Here is a 13,543-nt window from a genome sequence, read left to right on the forward strand (position 1 = left end):
CCTATACATTCATCTGTTCTTGCATGTTTGTTTGTGGATAGTCTTGTATCCATATGTTCATCTGTTCATCTACCTGCTATCCATCGATCCATTCATTTATTCAACAAAAGCATATTGAGCATGTGTTGAGATGATCTGGCTAGGTATATACATGACCCAACTTTGTTTGTGAGAAGGAGCTCATAAGCCCATGTTGATACAAGCAAGTACTCTCCTTACTTTAGTAACTCAAACCCTATGTTGTGGTGTATTCATACAATGGAATATTACTCAGCCATAAACACTAATACATGCTACAACATGGATGAACTTTGAAAACATTATGCTAGCAGAGAGAAGCCAGACACAAAAGGTCATGTATTGTATGATTCCATTTATGTGAAATATCCAAAATTATCCATGATAAATCCATGGAGATAGAAAGCAGACTCCTGGCTTACCAGGAGCTGGGAGAAAGGCTAAAATAGGAAGTGACTGCTTAATAGATACAGGTTTTTCCCATGGGGTGGTGAAAATGCTTGCAACCAAATAAAGGTTGTTGTTGCACAACATTGTGATGTACCAAATGAACACATTAAAATGGTTAATGTTATGTTAAATGAATGTCACCCCAATGGGGAAAAAAGTTGCCAATGATACCTCTTGTACAAATTTATTTGGTGGGGGAGAAATTACAAATTAGAGATTTTCCTAAAAATTTCTTTGTAACCTGAACACTGTGAATGAGTGATTTTTTAACACTTACCAGTTTAGGACCTTCTACTAGGTTGTCCAGGTTGTACCCCCAGAGAAGAAAGCATTCAAGAAATAGTGTTCAATGAATTAATCTGTACCTGAAGATAAATCCTTTGTCTTTAGAAGATGCCAGTTAGCATTCAACAACCTAAGATGATTGCATTCAATTGCTTTGGTTCTTCTTTTCATTTTTTTGAGTATGTCTGAGGTTATACACATTCCAAGTTACTGTCAAGTGTCCAGGATTAATAAAGTGAAGGTAAAAACAATGAGGATTTTAATTACTTTTTAAAATTTTAAGGAGGCTCCCTGCCCAACATGGGCTTAAACTCACAACCCTGAGATTAAGAGTCTCATGCTCTACCAACTGAGTCAGATTGGTGCTCCAAAACAATAAATATTTTGGAAATTCATTAGTTAAAAAGCTTAACGATTTGGTTAAAGGTTGTTACACTTGAAGATACATTAAATGAGCCCATTAGTTTTGTTTTCTGGATTGATTACAGCACAGATTCCCAAATCTTGGGAAATTGATAAATGTGCCCTTTGATAAATGTGAATCACCCATTAATGAAAATATACCACCACTTTTGCAAAAATGCAAAAATTGGTTACATCTTTCTTTTGGTTAAAGGATGGTGCATAATGTGTGTTATGGCAGGTTACCAATCATTTTAATAAATATCACTAATCAAAAAACATATATATCACTAATCAATAGCAATCAATTTGTGCCCTTAGAGTTTATTTTAAATTTGTTTTATTTTTAGTATGTTAAAATGTCAAAAAGCTAGATTCGGAGATAGAAGTAGTATTTCTTGTAGTACTCATGTAGACATTTTCCATCCTGTCTCAACAGTCTGTGAGAATATGTTAATAAAGGTTCACCTGAATGGTTCAGTGGTTGGGCGTCTGCCTTCAACTCCGGGCATGATCCTAGGGTCCTGGGATCGAGTCCCACATCCCACTCCCTGCAGGGAGCCTGCTTCTGCCTCCCCCTGTGTCTCTCCTCTCTCTCTGTGTCTCTCATGAATAAATAAATAAATAAAATCTTTAAAAAAAGAATATGTTAATAAAATGCCTAGTATTTAATAATCACCTACTATGTGTTATGTATTATATCAAGAACTTTCTATTCATTATTTCATTTAATTATTTAATCAAGCTTATGATGTATGGACTCATATTATCTTCATTACATAGGTGAGACTATTGAAACCAAGAGAAATTAAGTAATTTTCCCTAGGCTATAGGACTGGTAAATGTCAGAGACAGAATATAAATCTTGATCTGTCTGCACTCCTGAGTCTGTGTTCATAACAATGAAGCTTTTAAAATTTCTCTTATTAGAAAAAATGGTAAAAAAGCAATAAGATACCAATAACATTTATTTAAATTGTTAATTCATATTAGTTTGCATATTTTTGGAAGGTAATACATGTGGGAAATACACATATAATGTACATATACTCCTCTTATATAAATGGAAAGCAAATATAACAGCATTTTTCAATTTGGCCAAGCCAGCTCTTCCCTAAAATAATGAATGACACCAAATCACCCTGTTAAAATCACTAGATTTTACAGAAATGCTGATAAAATAAAAAACAGAGATACAGAGAACAATGCGTTCAATTTAGGCCAAAAACAAATTAAGAAAATAGTTTTAAGTAATTCAACTGAGCATTTGAAAGTTTCACTTTTACCTACCAATGTGCACATTTGTTTCTGAGAAAAAATAAATCAAAATAGCTTTTTTTTTTCTTTTATCTTCCCTTCCCTTCCAGTTTAAAAGCTCGAGCTGGATATTAATATTGTCTTCTTTTGATTTTCTAGTTTACATGTTAAAGTGAGTCAAACAGTCATGTGAATGTTTTCTCTTTTAAAAATACCTTCAACTACATTATTTTAAACTATCTCCCCCAAAAAAAGAAAATCAAAACACATAGCTAAAACCCAAGAGCCGAGCAAGATTATTCTCATATGTTTGCAGCATTTGATATGATGGTGGTCGTGAGCACTTTTAACGGACAGACTTTATCTAATACAATGAATGATGAGAGCATCAAGTTATGGATATTTGTTGGCCCTCTTTCTCCACATACACAGTTTACCTATATTTACATCCTTATTACTCTGCTATTCCTCAAGCTATGTGATACCGAAGAGTTTGCCTCTTAACCATCTTTTTCTTCCCACTGTAGGTTAGGCTCTGTTGGCCTGGAGTCCGCGGTCCCCTATCCTACTGACAGAAGCATTGCAGCAGCGGTGGAGGTTTGCCAGTGTCCACCTGGATATTCTGGCTCCTCTTGTGAAGTAAGTTTGCAAGAGTTAATCCTCAGCGCAGTCCACGTTCCTTCAACATTGCTTTCAATAAACTGTTTAAAAAGTAGTTTAGCTCTTTCATCAATGATTGCACGAATAAATAATAGTGTTTTCCTTAAAGAAGAAAGTTGAGTGTCTGCCAAAAATCACGGCCTTCAAATAGAGTACTAACATTATGTCATCTTGAAATTATGTTTCTGCTTTGGATATTTTACCTTACTCCAGCTGAAAATCTGATGTTTTCCTACATGTTTATTTCCTATGTAGCTGGTTGATAAAATGAGATGAATGATAGAGAATAATATTTAGTATTTCAAAATAATTTCCTTTCATTTCTATCTCCGTACTTATGAGGAACTAGCAATATTTTCCTCCCTTTCCTCTGGTCTTTAATCTTGTGTATCATGCTCTTTCTCTACTTCATTTCAAGAATACCAAACTGCAAGCATCTGAAGGTTACAATCTCCAAAATGTCAAGAATATATGAAGAAGAAATACCTTGATCTGAAATATTTCCTATGTCTTTGATTTGCTTAGCACCTAAGATTTGAGATATTTATTATTACCCCAATATTCTAGATTCATAGTGAGATTAACATGTCTTACTTAATACCGCAGCATGTCATTTTAAGGTAATAATTTTAATGTACTCACAGATTTTTTTTTTTAGGTAGTTTGAAATTGGTTTGAGTTGAAACCGGGTCACAAAATATAAACACCATTTTCCTGATAGAGGACATAGCTTGCAGATAAATAGGAGCTTAAATTCTTTAAAAATGGTGCCTTTAAGGAATCATTGAGTGTACCGAGACGTTCCACTTCAACACACTATACCATTATGCCATTTATAGAAATACTCTAGGCATTGCTTTGTCAGTTATTTTGTACTTTAAAATAATGCATGCTTTTAGAGGATACACAGGATTTAGAGTCATATTCATGACAAATATGTTTTCTTTAACTAGGCAGATTCACTTATGTAGAAATAAAACCAAATGAAATTCATTGAGATACTTGCTTTTCCAAAATTCATCTAAAGAAGAGAAAAATAATTGTGGAAATAATTTTGTTCTCTCAACCTAACTTTGATTTTACATATAAAATAATACATGCTGTATTTGGTGAAACATATTCTTTTATTAAGAGCCTAGTAGATTTTATTCAAGCCAGAAAGCTCCCTTTGAACCTTTCAGTTCCTATTTCAATTGGAATAATAAATACTTTGATTCTATTCTTGCTTTAATACTTATCCCCCCGTTCGTTATTCCCTGTACTCTCTTAATCTTTATGAGTTCCAAATGCCCATTGATATGAAATTGAATATTAGAATTGTTCAGTTGGCTACATTTTTTGTTTCTTCTTTCCTTTCTTCAAAAATATTTATTGTGAATCTTTGGTAAATTCTGCACTAGCTGCTGAGGGGATTATCTAGAAGATTTCATCATAATCCCTATCCTTAAAGAGGTAACAGTCTGTTTAGGGAGACAGAACAAATATCTATGAAAAAATGGATCACAACACTATATAATTAAGGAACTGGTAAGTGGTACAGAGCATAAGTGCAATGATCATTCAAAGAGGTGAGCATTTCCGGTAGAACCCAGTATCACTGGAAGTATCCTGGAGTAGAGAAACCCCAAACTGGATGCTAAACCATGGTGACAGGTAGGTAGGAAGAGAAGAGCAAGGGAGAGTCAAAACAAAGAAACAGGAGGGAAAATAAAAGCGTCCTGTGACTCTCACACAATAATTATTTGATAAATAAAGGTGTCCTGAAGCCCATAAAAGAATTTAGTTGAATAAGAGACAAAGAATTCTGGAATTCCAGGACTTCTCAGTGATTTCTTCAGTTTTTTCGACTAACAATTCCTGCTTTTCCTTGTCAAAATGTCGTTTCTTTAGACTTGTTATTATGCATCCCTATCCTTTCCTGATTTCATTTGTTTTTTACTGAGTTCATATGGCCAGTCCTTCTAGCTTTGCTATCACCAATATCCACAAACCACTTTAAAGCTGAGTAAACTACAAAGACCAGAATATTAATTCTCAGTTGCCAAAAAACAGGTAAAACCACTCATTATAATATCATTCTTTTTTACTTTATTTAGCCCATAATGTTGATTTGAAATCTTTTTTTTCTCATTTCTACTCAACTTCTTATAAATCCCTCCACTGTTTATCTCTCAAATATTTTCTTACTTTCCTAGTACCATTATAATTCATTTTACTTCACAGGTGAGTCAGGTGAGTAAGTGAAAGCAGAGTGGAGTCCTGAAAAAAGAAGTATTTTAATTCAAATCTTAGAGAATGAGAATAACATTATCTTCTGGAAGTGTTCATACACTTGTTTTTAGCTAATAGATACAGATAATCCTGTATATTGACACAATCGAGACCCTTGACATGGGTGATAAGGTAATGAACAATACAGATGGTCCCTGCCCTCAAGGATATTACATCTGGTGGTGGGCTAGACAATATGCCAAAGAGCAAATTTAAATAAATTTAATAAATGCCGTGAAGAAGATTAACAAGGTATCTTGATAGAGCTACTAAGAATGTGTGTTGGAAGAGTAGATAAGAGGGGCTACTTTATGAAAGGTTGTCTGGAGATGCTTTCTGAAGTGATAACATGTAATCTGAGTGTTGAAGAATGGGAAGAGTCAGCTACATAGAAGAAGCTGGAAGTGGATGAAGAAGGAGTAGAAAGGAGCTGGAGTCTGCAAGGACCTGAAAGAGGGCAAGGATGCCTAGAGCTTAGCAAGCAACAGAGAGGGTGGCATGAGACGTGATTAGAAAAGCCAGGCCATTCACAGCTTTGCCTACATTATAATAATTTGGGATTTTATTCAAAGTACAATGGATAATCATGAGAATACTTGAAGGTGGGTAGTGCCATGACCTGAGTTTTATTATTGGAAAAAGTCTTTATGGCTACAGTCTGAAGAACATAATATAGGAAGGCAAGAATGAGAGGAAGACTAGTTAATGGGTTACTGCGGTAGAGCATGCTGCTATGGTAGTGGTAGGATACGCTGTTGTGGTTTGATTTAGGCTAATGGCAGGGGATGTAGAAAGATACGACTTTACTCTCTATGTATTTTGGTAGTAGAACCAATAGGATTTATTGATAGATTACTTACCAGGGGACAGTTTAAAGAACTAAGAAGTTTAAGAATGAGTCATAGATTACCAGCTTGAGTAATTGGAAGAGATGTCAGTTATTGAGCTGGGGAAGACTGGGGAGGAATGGCTGTGGGGAGAGGATGGAATCAATATTACATTTTAGAAATACTGGGTTTGGAAAGTGTAAATTACAGGTGTCAATGTACAATCAGAATATGCAGGTCTTGAACTTAGAATACTTGTGTGGTCTAGAGATATGTATTTGGAAGGCATCATCGACTATAGGGCTGAATAAGATTGCCTAGGAGACAGTGTGATGAGAAAGAGAAAAATGATCAAGCTCCTAGGAGCTCCTGACAATAAGAAGCTGGGTCAAAGCAGGGGAGAAAGCAAAGACCTAGGGCAGAAATGTGGGGACTGTGACGTCATGGAAATTGAAGAAGAAGAAATTGGAGGGAGAGAGGAGTCAACTAAGCCATGTGTTGATGAGAGGTCAGGTAAGGTGCAGTCATGGAATTGTCTACTGGCTTTGGCTACCTGGAGTGTGGTGACATAGCCAAGGTCAGTTTTAATTGAATGGTGACAGCACAAGACAGAGTAGGGTAGAATGAAGCATGAGAGGGAAGTGAGGAAGAAAAGACTTTTTTTAGTACTAGAAAGAAAAACAGGTAGGTAACTGGAAAATTATGGGATATCAAGGATGTAGTTTTGTCACTTTTGTTAATCTTTGGTCAGGTTTCTAGATCATATTTTTGAGCTGATAGTAGTGATCTAGTAGAAAAGAGAGCTATTACTGATGCAGGCCAGAGAGAGTAGTGGAAGGACAACAGATAGTGGAGTGCAGATTAAGGAAGGATTCTGCACGCCCACCCCACTATTCCAGGGAGTGTGGCAAATGGAGATATTGCAGATGCTTTTGGACTTGATGAAGATGTGGTATGAGTAGTGCATCTGCAGAGTATAAAGAAAAGCTTACTTAGGACAATTCTATGAATATTTGACCTGAAAACAGTAAATTAGCCCTCTCCCTGTTATCAACACATTTCATTTCTGCCCTCTTCTGGGTCTGCTGCTTCACCAATTTTTAGGAATACATATCATAGAAGGGAATTTCTTCCATGACCAATCTGGGGTGGCAAAAAATTCAATGAGGAGAAATTATAAGAAAGGGATAAAAAGTCAACAACTTTTTTGTGCTGCCCAAATGAAGAGGAAAGTCATTTTTGCTTTCCTTTCACATGTGAAGTATCAGCAGATCCTTTTTATGTGTTTGTTATTGATGTTCAAATCTAAGAGTCTTCATACCCTGCGGCAGAAAGAATGTTTCCAACAGTACACAACACAATTCTATATACTTTATTACTTCAGTGGTTTCTGTCGTTTCCATTTCGAACTGGAGAGAGAGAGAGAAAAAAGGGCATTTTCATGATATATCATGTTATGGTTAACCATCCAGAAATATAATAAATCATCCACAAGAGGCTGTACTAACTTGAGAGGGAACACAAGCTCCTAGAGGGCAGCCCCCCTTATTTTGTGTCCCGTACAGGGTGTAGTCAGCGCCGCGGAAGGGAAACATCCTTAAGGGGACCAGTGGACCCAGAGCTGGCACCGACACAGCATTATTCTAAGACCCGAACATTTTTTAAATCAGAATTCCATTTTTGTATAATAAAGTGTCCCACACCTTACCAAGGAAGGATGAATATAAGTAGAGGTTCCAGCAGAATAATGCAATACAATATCAAGGGAATATAGGGTGAATAAATCATGAACCGTTTTGTGCAAATTGGAGACACCTTGATAGACAGTGGGCAACCGAGAATGAAAGACGTGAGTTCTTTACGTGTAGAAGTCAGCTGTGTCTGTGACCACGTGTAAGAGTGAGGCACCGCCTTTCTTCCAAATGATTGCAAAGTGACAGAGTTAAGGGTAAGGGAACCTGTTCCAGAACATCGACATTGCTTGGGATGCCAGTAGGCGACCTCCTAGGCTGAGGTTCTCAGAAAGTCCTTCTATGTCTGCTGCCTTGTTCCAGTACTTTTCCTTCTGTTTTCCTGTCTGTGCTTTGTACTTTGAGACTGTCACGTTTCAATTCTTTATATCTCTTCTTTATTTTACCATTTCAGAAGAGACAGCAAGCTAATGCTTCCTCTAATCTCATACCAGCCAGTAACACTAAGGTCAGTACCAAATCCCAAATGTCAGGAGGAAAACTCTGTGGCCATGTTTCCATAATGGCGACCCTGATGGGCGTGTGTGCTGAGTTTGCTACCTAAACATTTTCCTTTATCTGAAAAAAAAAACAAACAAAAAATACTCAAAAAAAAAAAATGCCTGACACTTGAAACCTCATCTTTTTCAGTCTTGTTGGCCTCGGCACAGGCGAGTTAACGGCACCGTCTTTGGCGGCATCTGTGAACCCTGTCAGTGCTTCGGTCATGCGGAATCTTGCGATGACCTCACCGGAGAATGCCTGGTAAGTGCCTTCTCCTCTGCGGAAGCTGATGGACGAGGCTGAAATCAGCTCGGTTGGCCCTGCTATTCGGTTACTACCTTTGGGACAAACACTGGAGTTAAGAAATGATTTGATGGGGAGCTTTATATTGAACTGAGTTGGAAGCTGAGAACGCTCCTTCGTATGTGGTCTTCCTAACAAGTATTAGGACATGTTTACCCATAGTACCCCAAGAATTGAATTAGAATTAGATATAGCATAGTAGTAAAATAGAACTAATGACTGGGATACATATCTACTGTGAATATAGATGGCCTCAATCCTTCCCATAAATCTACCAGAAATAGATTACATTTCTATAACAGAACGTGATTTGTATCCCCGTAATGCGAAAAGCATAAAATATAATCTTTATAATAAACATAATTCAGTTTTTTTCCCACAGTGAAAAAAAAGAGGGCATGCTGCATATTTTTTTATTTTAAAATTTCAGCGCTTAAGTAAAAACAAAATATCATATGTAGATTTAAAAATAATACATATGTGCAATACATATTCCCCAGAGCTGCTTATCCCTTCTACAGGTAAGTTTGGCCTAAGCTCTGCAAAGGCCAGCACTTTCCATCCTGCTAAGAAGCCTCCGGATTGGAGGATATACGCTGCATAGACCGTTCTTTTTTTTTTTTTTTTTTTTAAGATTTTATTTATTCATTCATGAGAGACATGGAGAGAGGGAGAGGCAGAGACACAGGCAGAGGGAGAAGAAGGCTCCCTGCAGGAGACCGATGTGGGACTCAATCCCGGGACTCCAGGATCACTCCCTGAGCCAAAAGCAGATGCTCAACCACTGAGCCACCCAGACGTCCCTTCATAGACAGTCCTGATGAACCTCAAGAGCGTGTTGGTTTCGTATTGTCTGACGTGGCAAGAAGCTTGAAACAACACTTCTCATTTCATTAGTTTTCCAGAAACACAATCTGAAACAGTGCCAGTTTAGGAGTCTATCATATTCTCATTTCCCTGTAGAATTTAAGGCAGACTCTGTTATCTCTGGTTCTAAATGTTCTCTCTCTTCCTCTTGCGCGATTCCCCTCCCCACCACTTTTTTTGTCCACTTAAAAGCTTCTGGGAAAAACCCAAAATGAAAATTCAGGGCTCTTGTTTCAATGCAGTTGGGCATTTAGGTTTATTGATGCTCTTTCTATTTTCTCTCTAGAAGCTTTTGTTTAGTTGCTTTGCACTATAAAGCATGATAGCCTTAATTTGTGAATCAGTAGATTTTTCAAATGGCATTTTTTATGAATAGAAAGACACAGCGATTTTCATTTTAATTATACCATAAGTCTTTTAAAATGTACCCTGGGAAAAATATTGAGTTACTTTTAAATATGTTGCTAACCTGCTAGGGGAACTATCAACCCAAAGCTGATATGGATGTGCTTCATTTAAACCTAAAAAAAAAGACAAAATAAATAGATAACAATACCAGACTTCTGATGTTTCCAATAGTCATATTTCATGACGGATTGATTAGGATTAAATCAAATCATGCTGTTGGTCCATTTGGTTATGTGGTATTTCTAAGAATGGAAGTGTGTTTTTTGAATAAAATAGTTTCATTCAGCGTAATTTGGGGAGGAAGAAGGGAGGGAGCAACAATTATTTGAGATCTTCTACTGATGGAACCTTGTTTACTGACTCTGTTTCATGGACAAAAAAATAGGAGGCCACCATCAAATAACAGCAGGAATCTTAGGGCAACAATAGAAATCCTGTCAATAGAAGTAGAATCTGGTGTTTTCTGGGTTTTCCATTATAGCTGGTTAATATGTGATTGTGTAAGATATTTTCTGGAGACTTTCCAATGCCTTTAATCTGAAATGATATTGATAACTAAGTGCTAATATCCCATTTTGAGCATATTGGTTCTGATATGATCCACAGGGAAAAATATTTGAATGTTGCACATTAAAGACAGTTTTAGGGTTTGCTTAACCTGCATTTTATCTCCTTTTTAAAAGTATGTATGTTTTTTCCACTACCATTAAACAGAGAATTTATGAAATTTACAGATAAACTGCTTTTTAATCAGCTTGGTTTGAAATATGATCAGAAAATAAATAAATAAATATGATCAGAAATTGACTGAAATATATTTTTGATATCAGATCAAACTACCAGACCTCTGTTACAGTGTGGACCTACAGAGAAAAGGTCATTTTAACTCAAAGTACTCAAAGTACACTTGAAGTGACCCAGGAAACATTCAAAGCCACATGGGGAGATTGCTTACTTGTCCTTTCCTATTGTAATTGTCACATGTGCTTTGAATGAACATCTTTATGGCAGGACACCTGTGAAAATAACCAGCCCATCAGAGTACACTTCTCATCTTTTTAGTTCTGATTTCCACTGTATTGTTGCCTAGTGCTGTTTTAGGCACAGTTGCAAAAACACTCGAATGTTAAGATTAATTTTATGATTTCCACTAAATGAGATGTGACATCAGTAAATATAAGTGACTTCTACATGTTCTTTTTCTTTTAGATCAGTAGTTAAAGAAAAGTAGGGTGTCTGGGTTATGCAAGATTTTCAGTGGAATTTTAAAGATACCACTTGCAACATGATTAAGACCATCAATTTTATGATCTTATTTTTTTAAACCCCTAAGTCTTTGAAAGATACAATTTGATCATGTCAATATGCAAAGAATATTGCAGAAAATACGTTATTTTTTAGTAATAGCCCACCTTAGTTAAGCTTGAAGACCGAAAAGAATTAATATGAAGATGAAATCAAAGAGGAAAGCCTTTTTCACGTTGATCCATGTTTTATACACTCCATCTTAATATGCTGTTATTTAGACAACTGTTGATAGTGAAGTTAGCCTCTGCTTTCTTTGAAAAAGGCTTGCTAAATGCATTTGAGAGAGAATGTAAAGTACCTTAAAGAAAAACCTATTTTCAAGTATCACCAGATACTAAAGAAATACCTATTCACTTGTAGTTGATGAAACTGTCATGGGATTTCAGAGCTTGAAAATTTCATAAATCATAGGCTTTAACTCTCTCATTTTATAGAATGTGAGAGATTCAGAGCGTTAAATGATTGGATTTTAATTTAGTATCTTCTACTCAATAAAAGAACTGTCCCTTTCCCCAAGGAATTTAACAAGCTTTGTTTAAAAAAAACACATGTGTTTATTTGTGTGTTTTTAATTAAATCCATTTACTAAATGTAATTGAAATTAGCTTCTTTAAAAATATACTGATGTAATAATATTTCAGACCTTTCATTGAATTAGGCTGGCCACCCTCGTGGTCATCCAGATTATTAAACATTTACTTTATCCTTATAATGAATTTATGTTTTAGCTGCTTCTTTTACATATTTAATTACTGATCGTAAAAATAAAAATTCTGTACCCCTAAACGCTGATGAACACTTTTGAACATGAGAAAAATATTATATTTTTTCTATGGTTTTAAAAATAAAAATGTATTTCAGTGAGAATGAATCCATATTGGGTGATTCTTAAAAGGAATTAGATCCATTTTATTGTACTATTGGAGACAGAAGTTAGGTCTATATGATGCCAAAATATTAAAATTTATCAAATTGTGCTATTGAAAGCTTTATAGACAACTCCAGTGTTTGGTTAACTGGAGTGTTCACCTTTCTACCAGTCTCTTGTGAACACAGCCTGAGTTGATAAGTATACTATAACTAATACGAAGAAATCTAGATATAAATTATTTTATTTTGATTTTTTTATTTTTGAAAAGAAACTGCAAAAAAAATGCAGTTTCATTGTAAAGAAAAAGTATTTGAGAAAAATTGTTATGTGCCTTGTGGTTTCATTACATATTGGTATATGTTTAGAAATCTTTCCATATTCTCACTGTGTAATTATGAGCCATGCAGGCCCCTCACAGATATAATACACTAGTGCATTGTCCAAATCATCAGAGCCCACTGAGGTCCAAATTAATCTCTGAGGTAAGAGCATCACTGTCCCAGAGGATTTGTATGAGTAGCTACTGTTCTCATTAAATCTGCAGTTTTAAACTGAACAATTGACTTTTACCTAGAATAAGCTACAATTTCCACTAAATACATTATTAGGACTCTGTGACTATGCACATGTACACACATGCACAATTAGATGTATTTCCTTACTGAAAAAAATGGAAAACTAACAGAAAAAGGAAATAAGACTTGTATAATGAAAAAAATTATAAGGATGCCCAGGTGGCTTGGTGGTGAGCCATCTGCCTTTGGCTGGTCGTGATCAAGGGGTCCTGGGACTGAGTCCCAGTCGGGCTCCCTGCTCAGCAGGGAGCCTGCTTCTCCCTCTCCTGCTCCCCCTGCTTGTGCGCCCGCTCTCTTTTTCTCTCTCTCTGTGTCAAATGAATGAATAAAATCTTTGAAGAAAAGAAAGAAAGGAAAAAATTATAATGAATTTCAATTGTTTCTTTTTAAGCATGCGTATGCTGAAACTGGCATGTAGTTTATAAGCTACGTATTAGATTAATTTTCAGTGCTATTTCCCAGCTGTAAAATTGACAATTTAATGGGAAAATTATTCTTTCTAACAGGGAAGAGACTCATAACCCTGTAGACCTGTTTTTGGTAAATGTTGATGCTTGAGACCAAAATAATAAACTCTGATGTGCATTTCTTCCTCAGAACTGCAAGGATCACACAGGTGGCCCACACTGCAATCAATGTCTTCCTGGTTTCTATGGCGACCCTAGTAAAGGAACCTCTGAAGACTGTCTGCCCTGTGCCTGTCCACTCAGTATCCCATCCAATAAGTGAGTAACAAACTTGCCTCTGTAATGACTTGGGCATCCCACTCTGCAAGCGCATTTTTGATACAGAATGCTTCTTTCTCTT

General features: G+C 36.0%; 1 protein-coding gene across 1 annotated transcript in view; it reads left to right on the forward strand.

Annotated features, from left to right (window-relative positions):
- The window catches only part of LAMA2 (laminin subunit alpha 2), a 597,066-nt gene that overhangs the window by 335,768 nt on the left and 247,755 nt on the right, over nucleotides 1-13,543 (forward strand). The window contains 3 exon segments of the mRNA XM_077902686.1: nucleotides 2,940-3,051; nucleotides 8,552-8,665; nucleotides 13,334-13,461. Coding sequence (XP_077758812.1) covers nucleotides 2,940-3,051; nucleotides 8,552-8,665; nucleotides 13,334-13,461 — 354 coding nt within the window.

Source organism: Canis aureus, chromosome 1, assembly GCF_053574225.1.
Source record: "Canis aureus isolate CA01 chromosome 1, VMU_Caureus_v.1.0, whole genome shotgun sequence".
In the NCBI taxonomy this organism is placed as follows: Eukaryota; Metazoa; Chordata; class Mammalia; order Carnivora; family Canidae; genus Canis; species Canis aureus.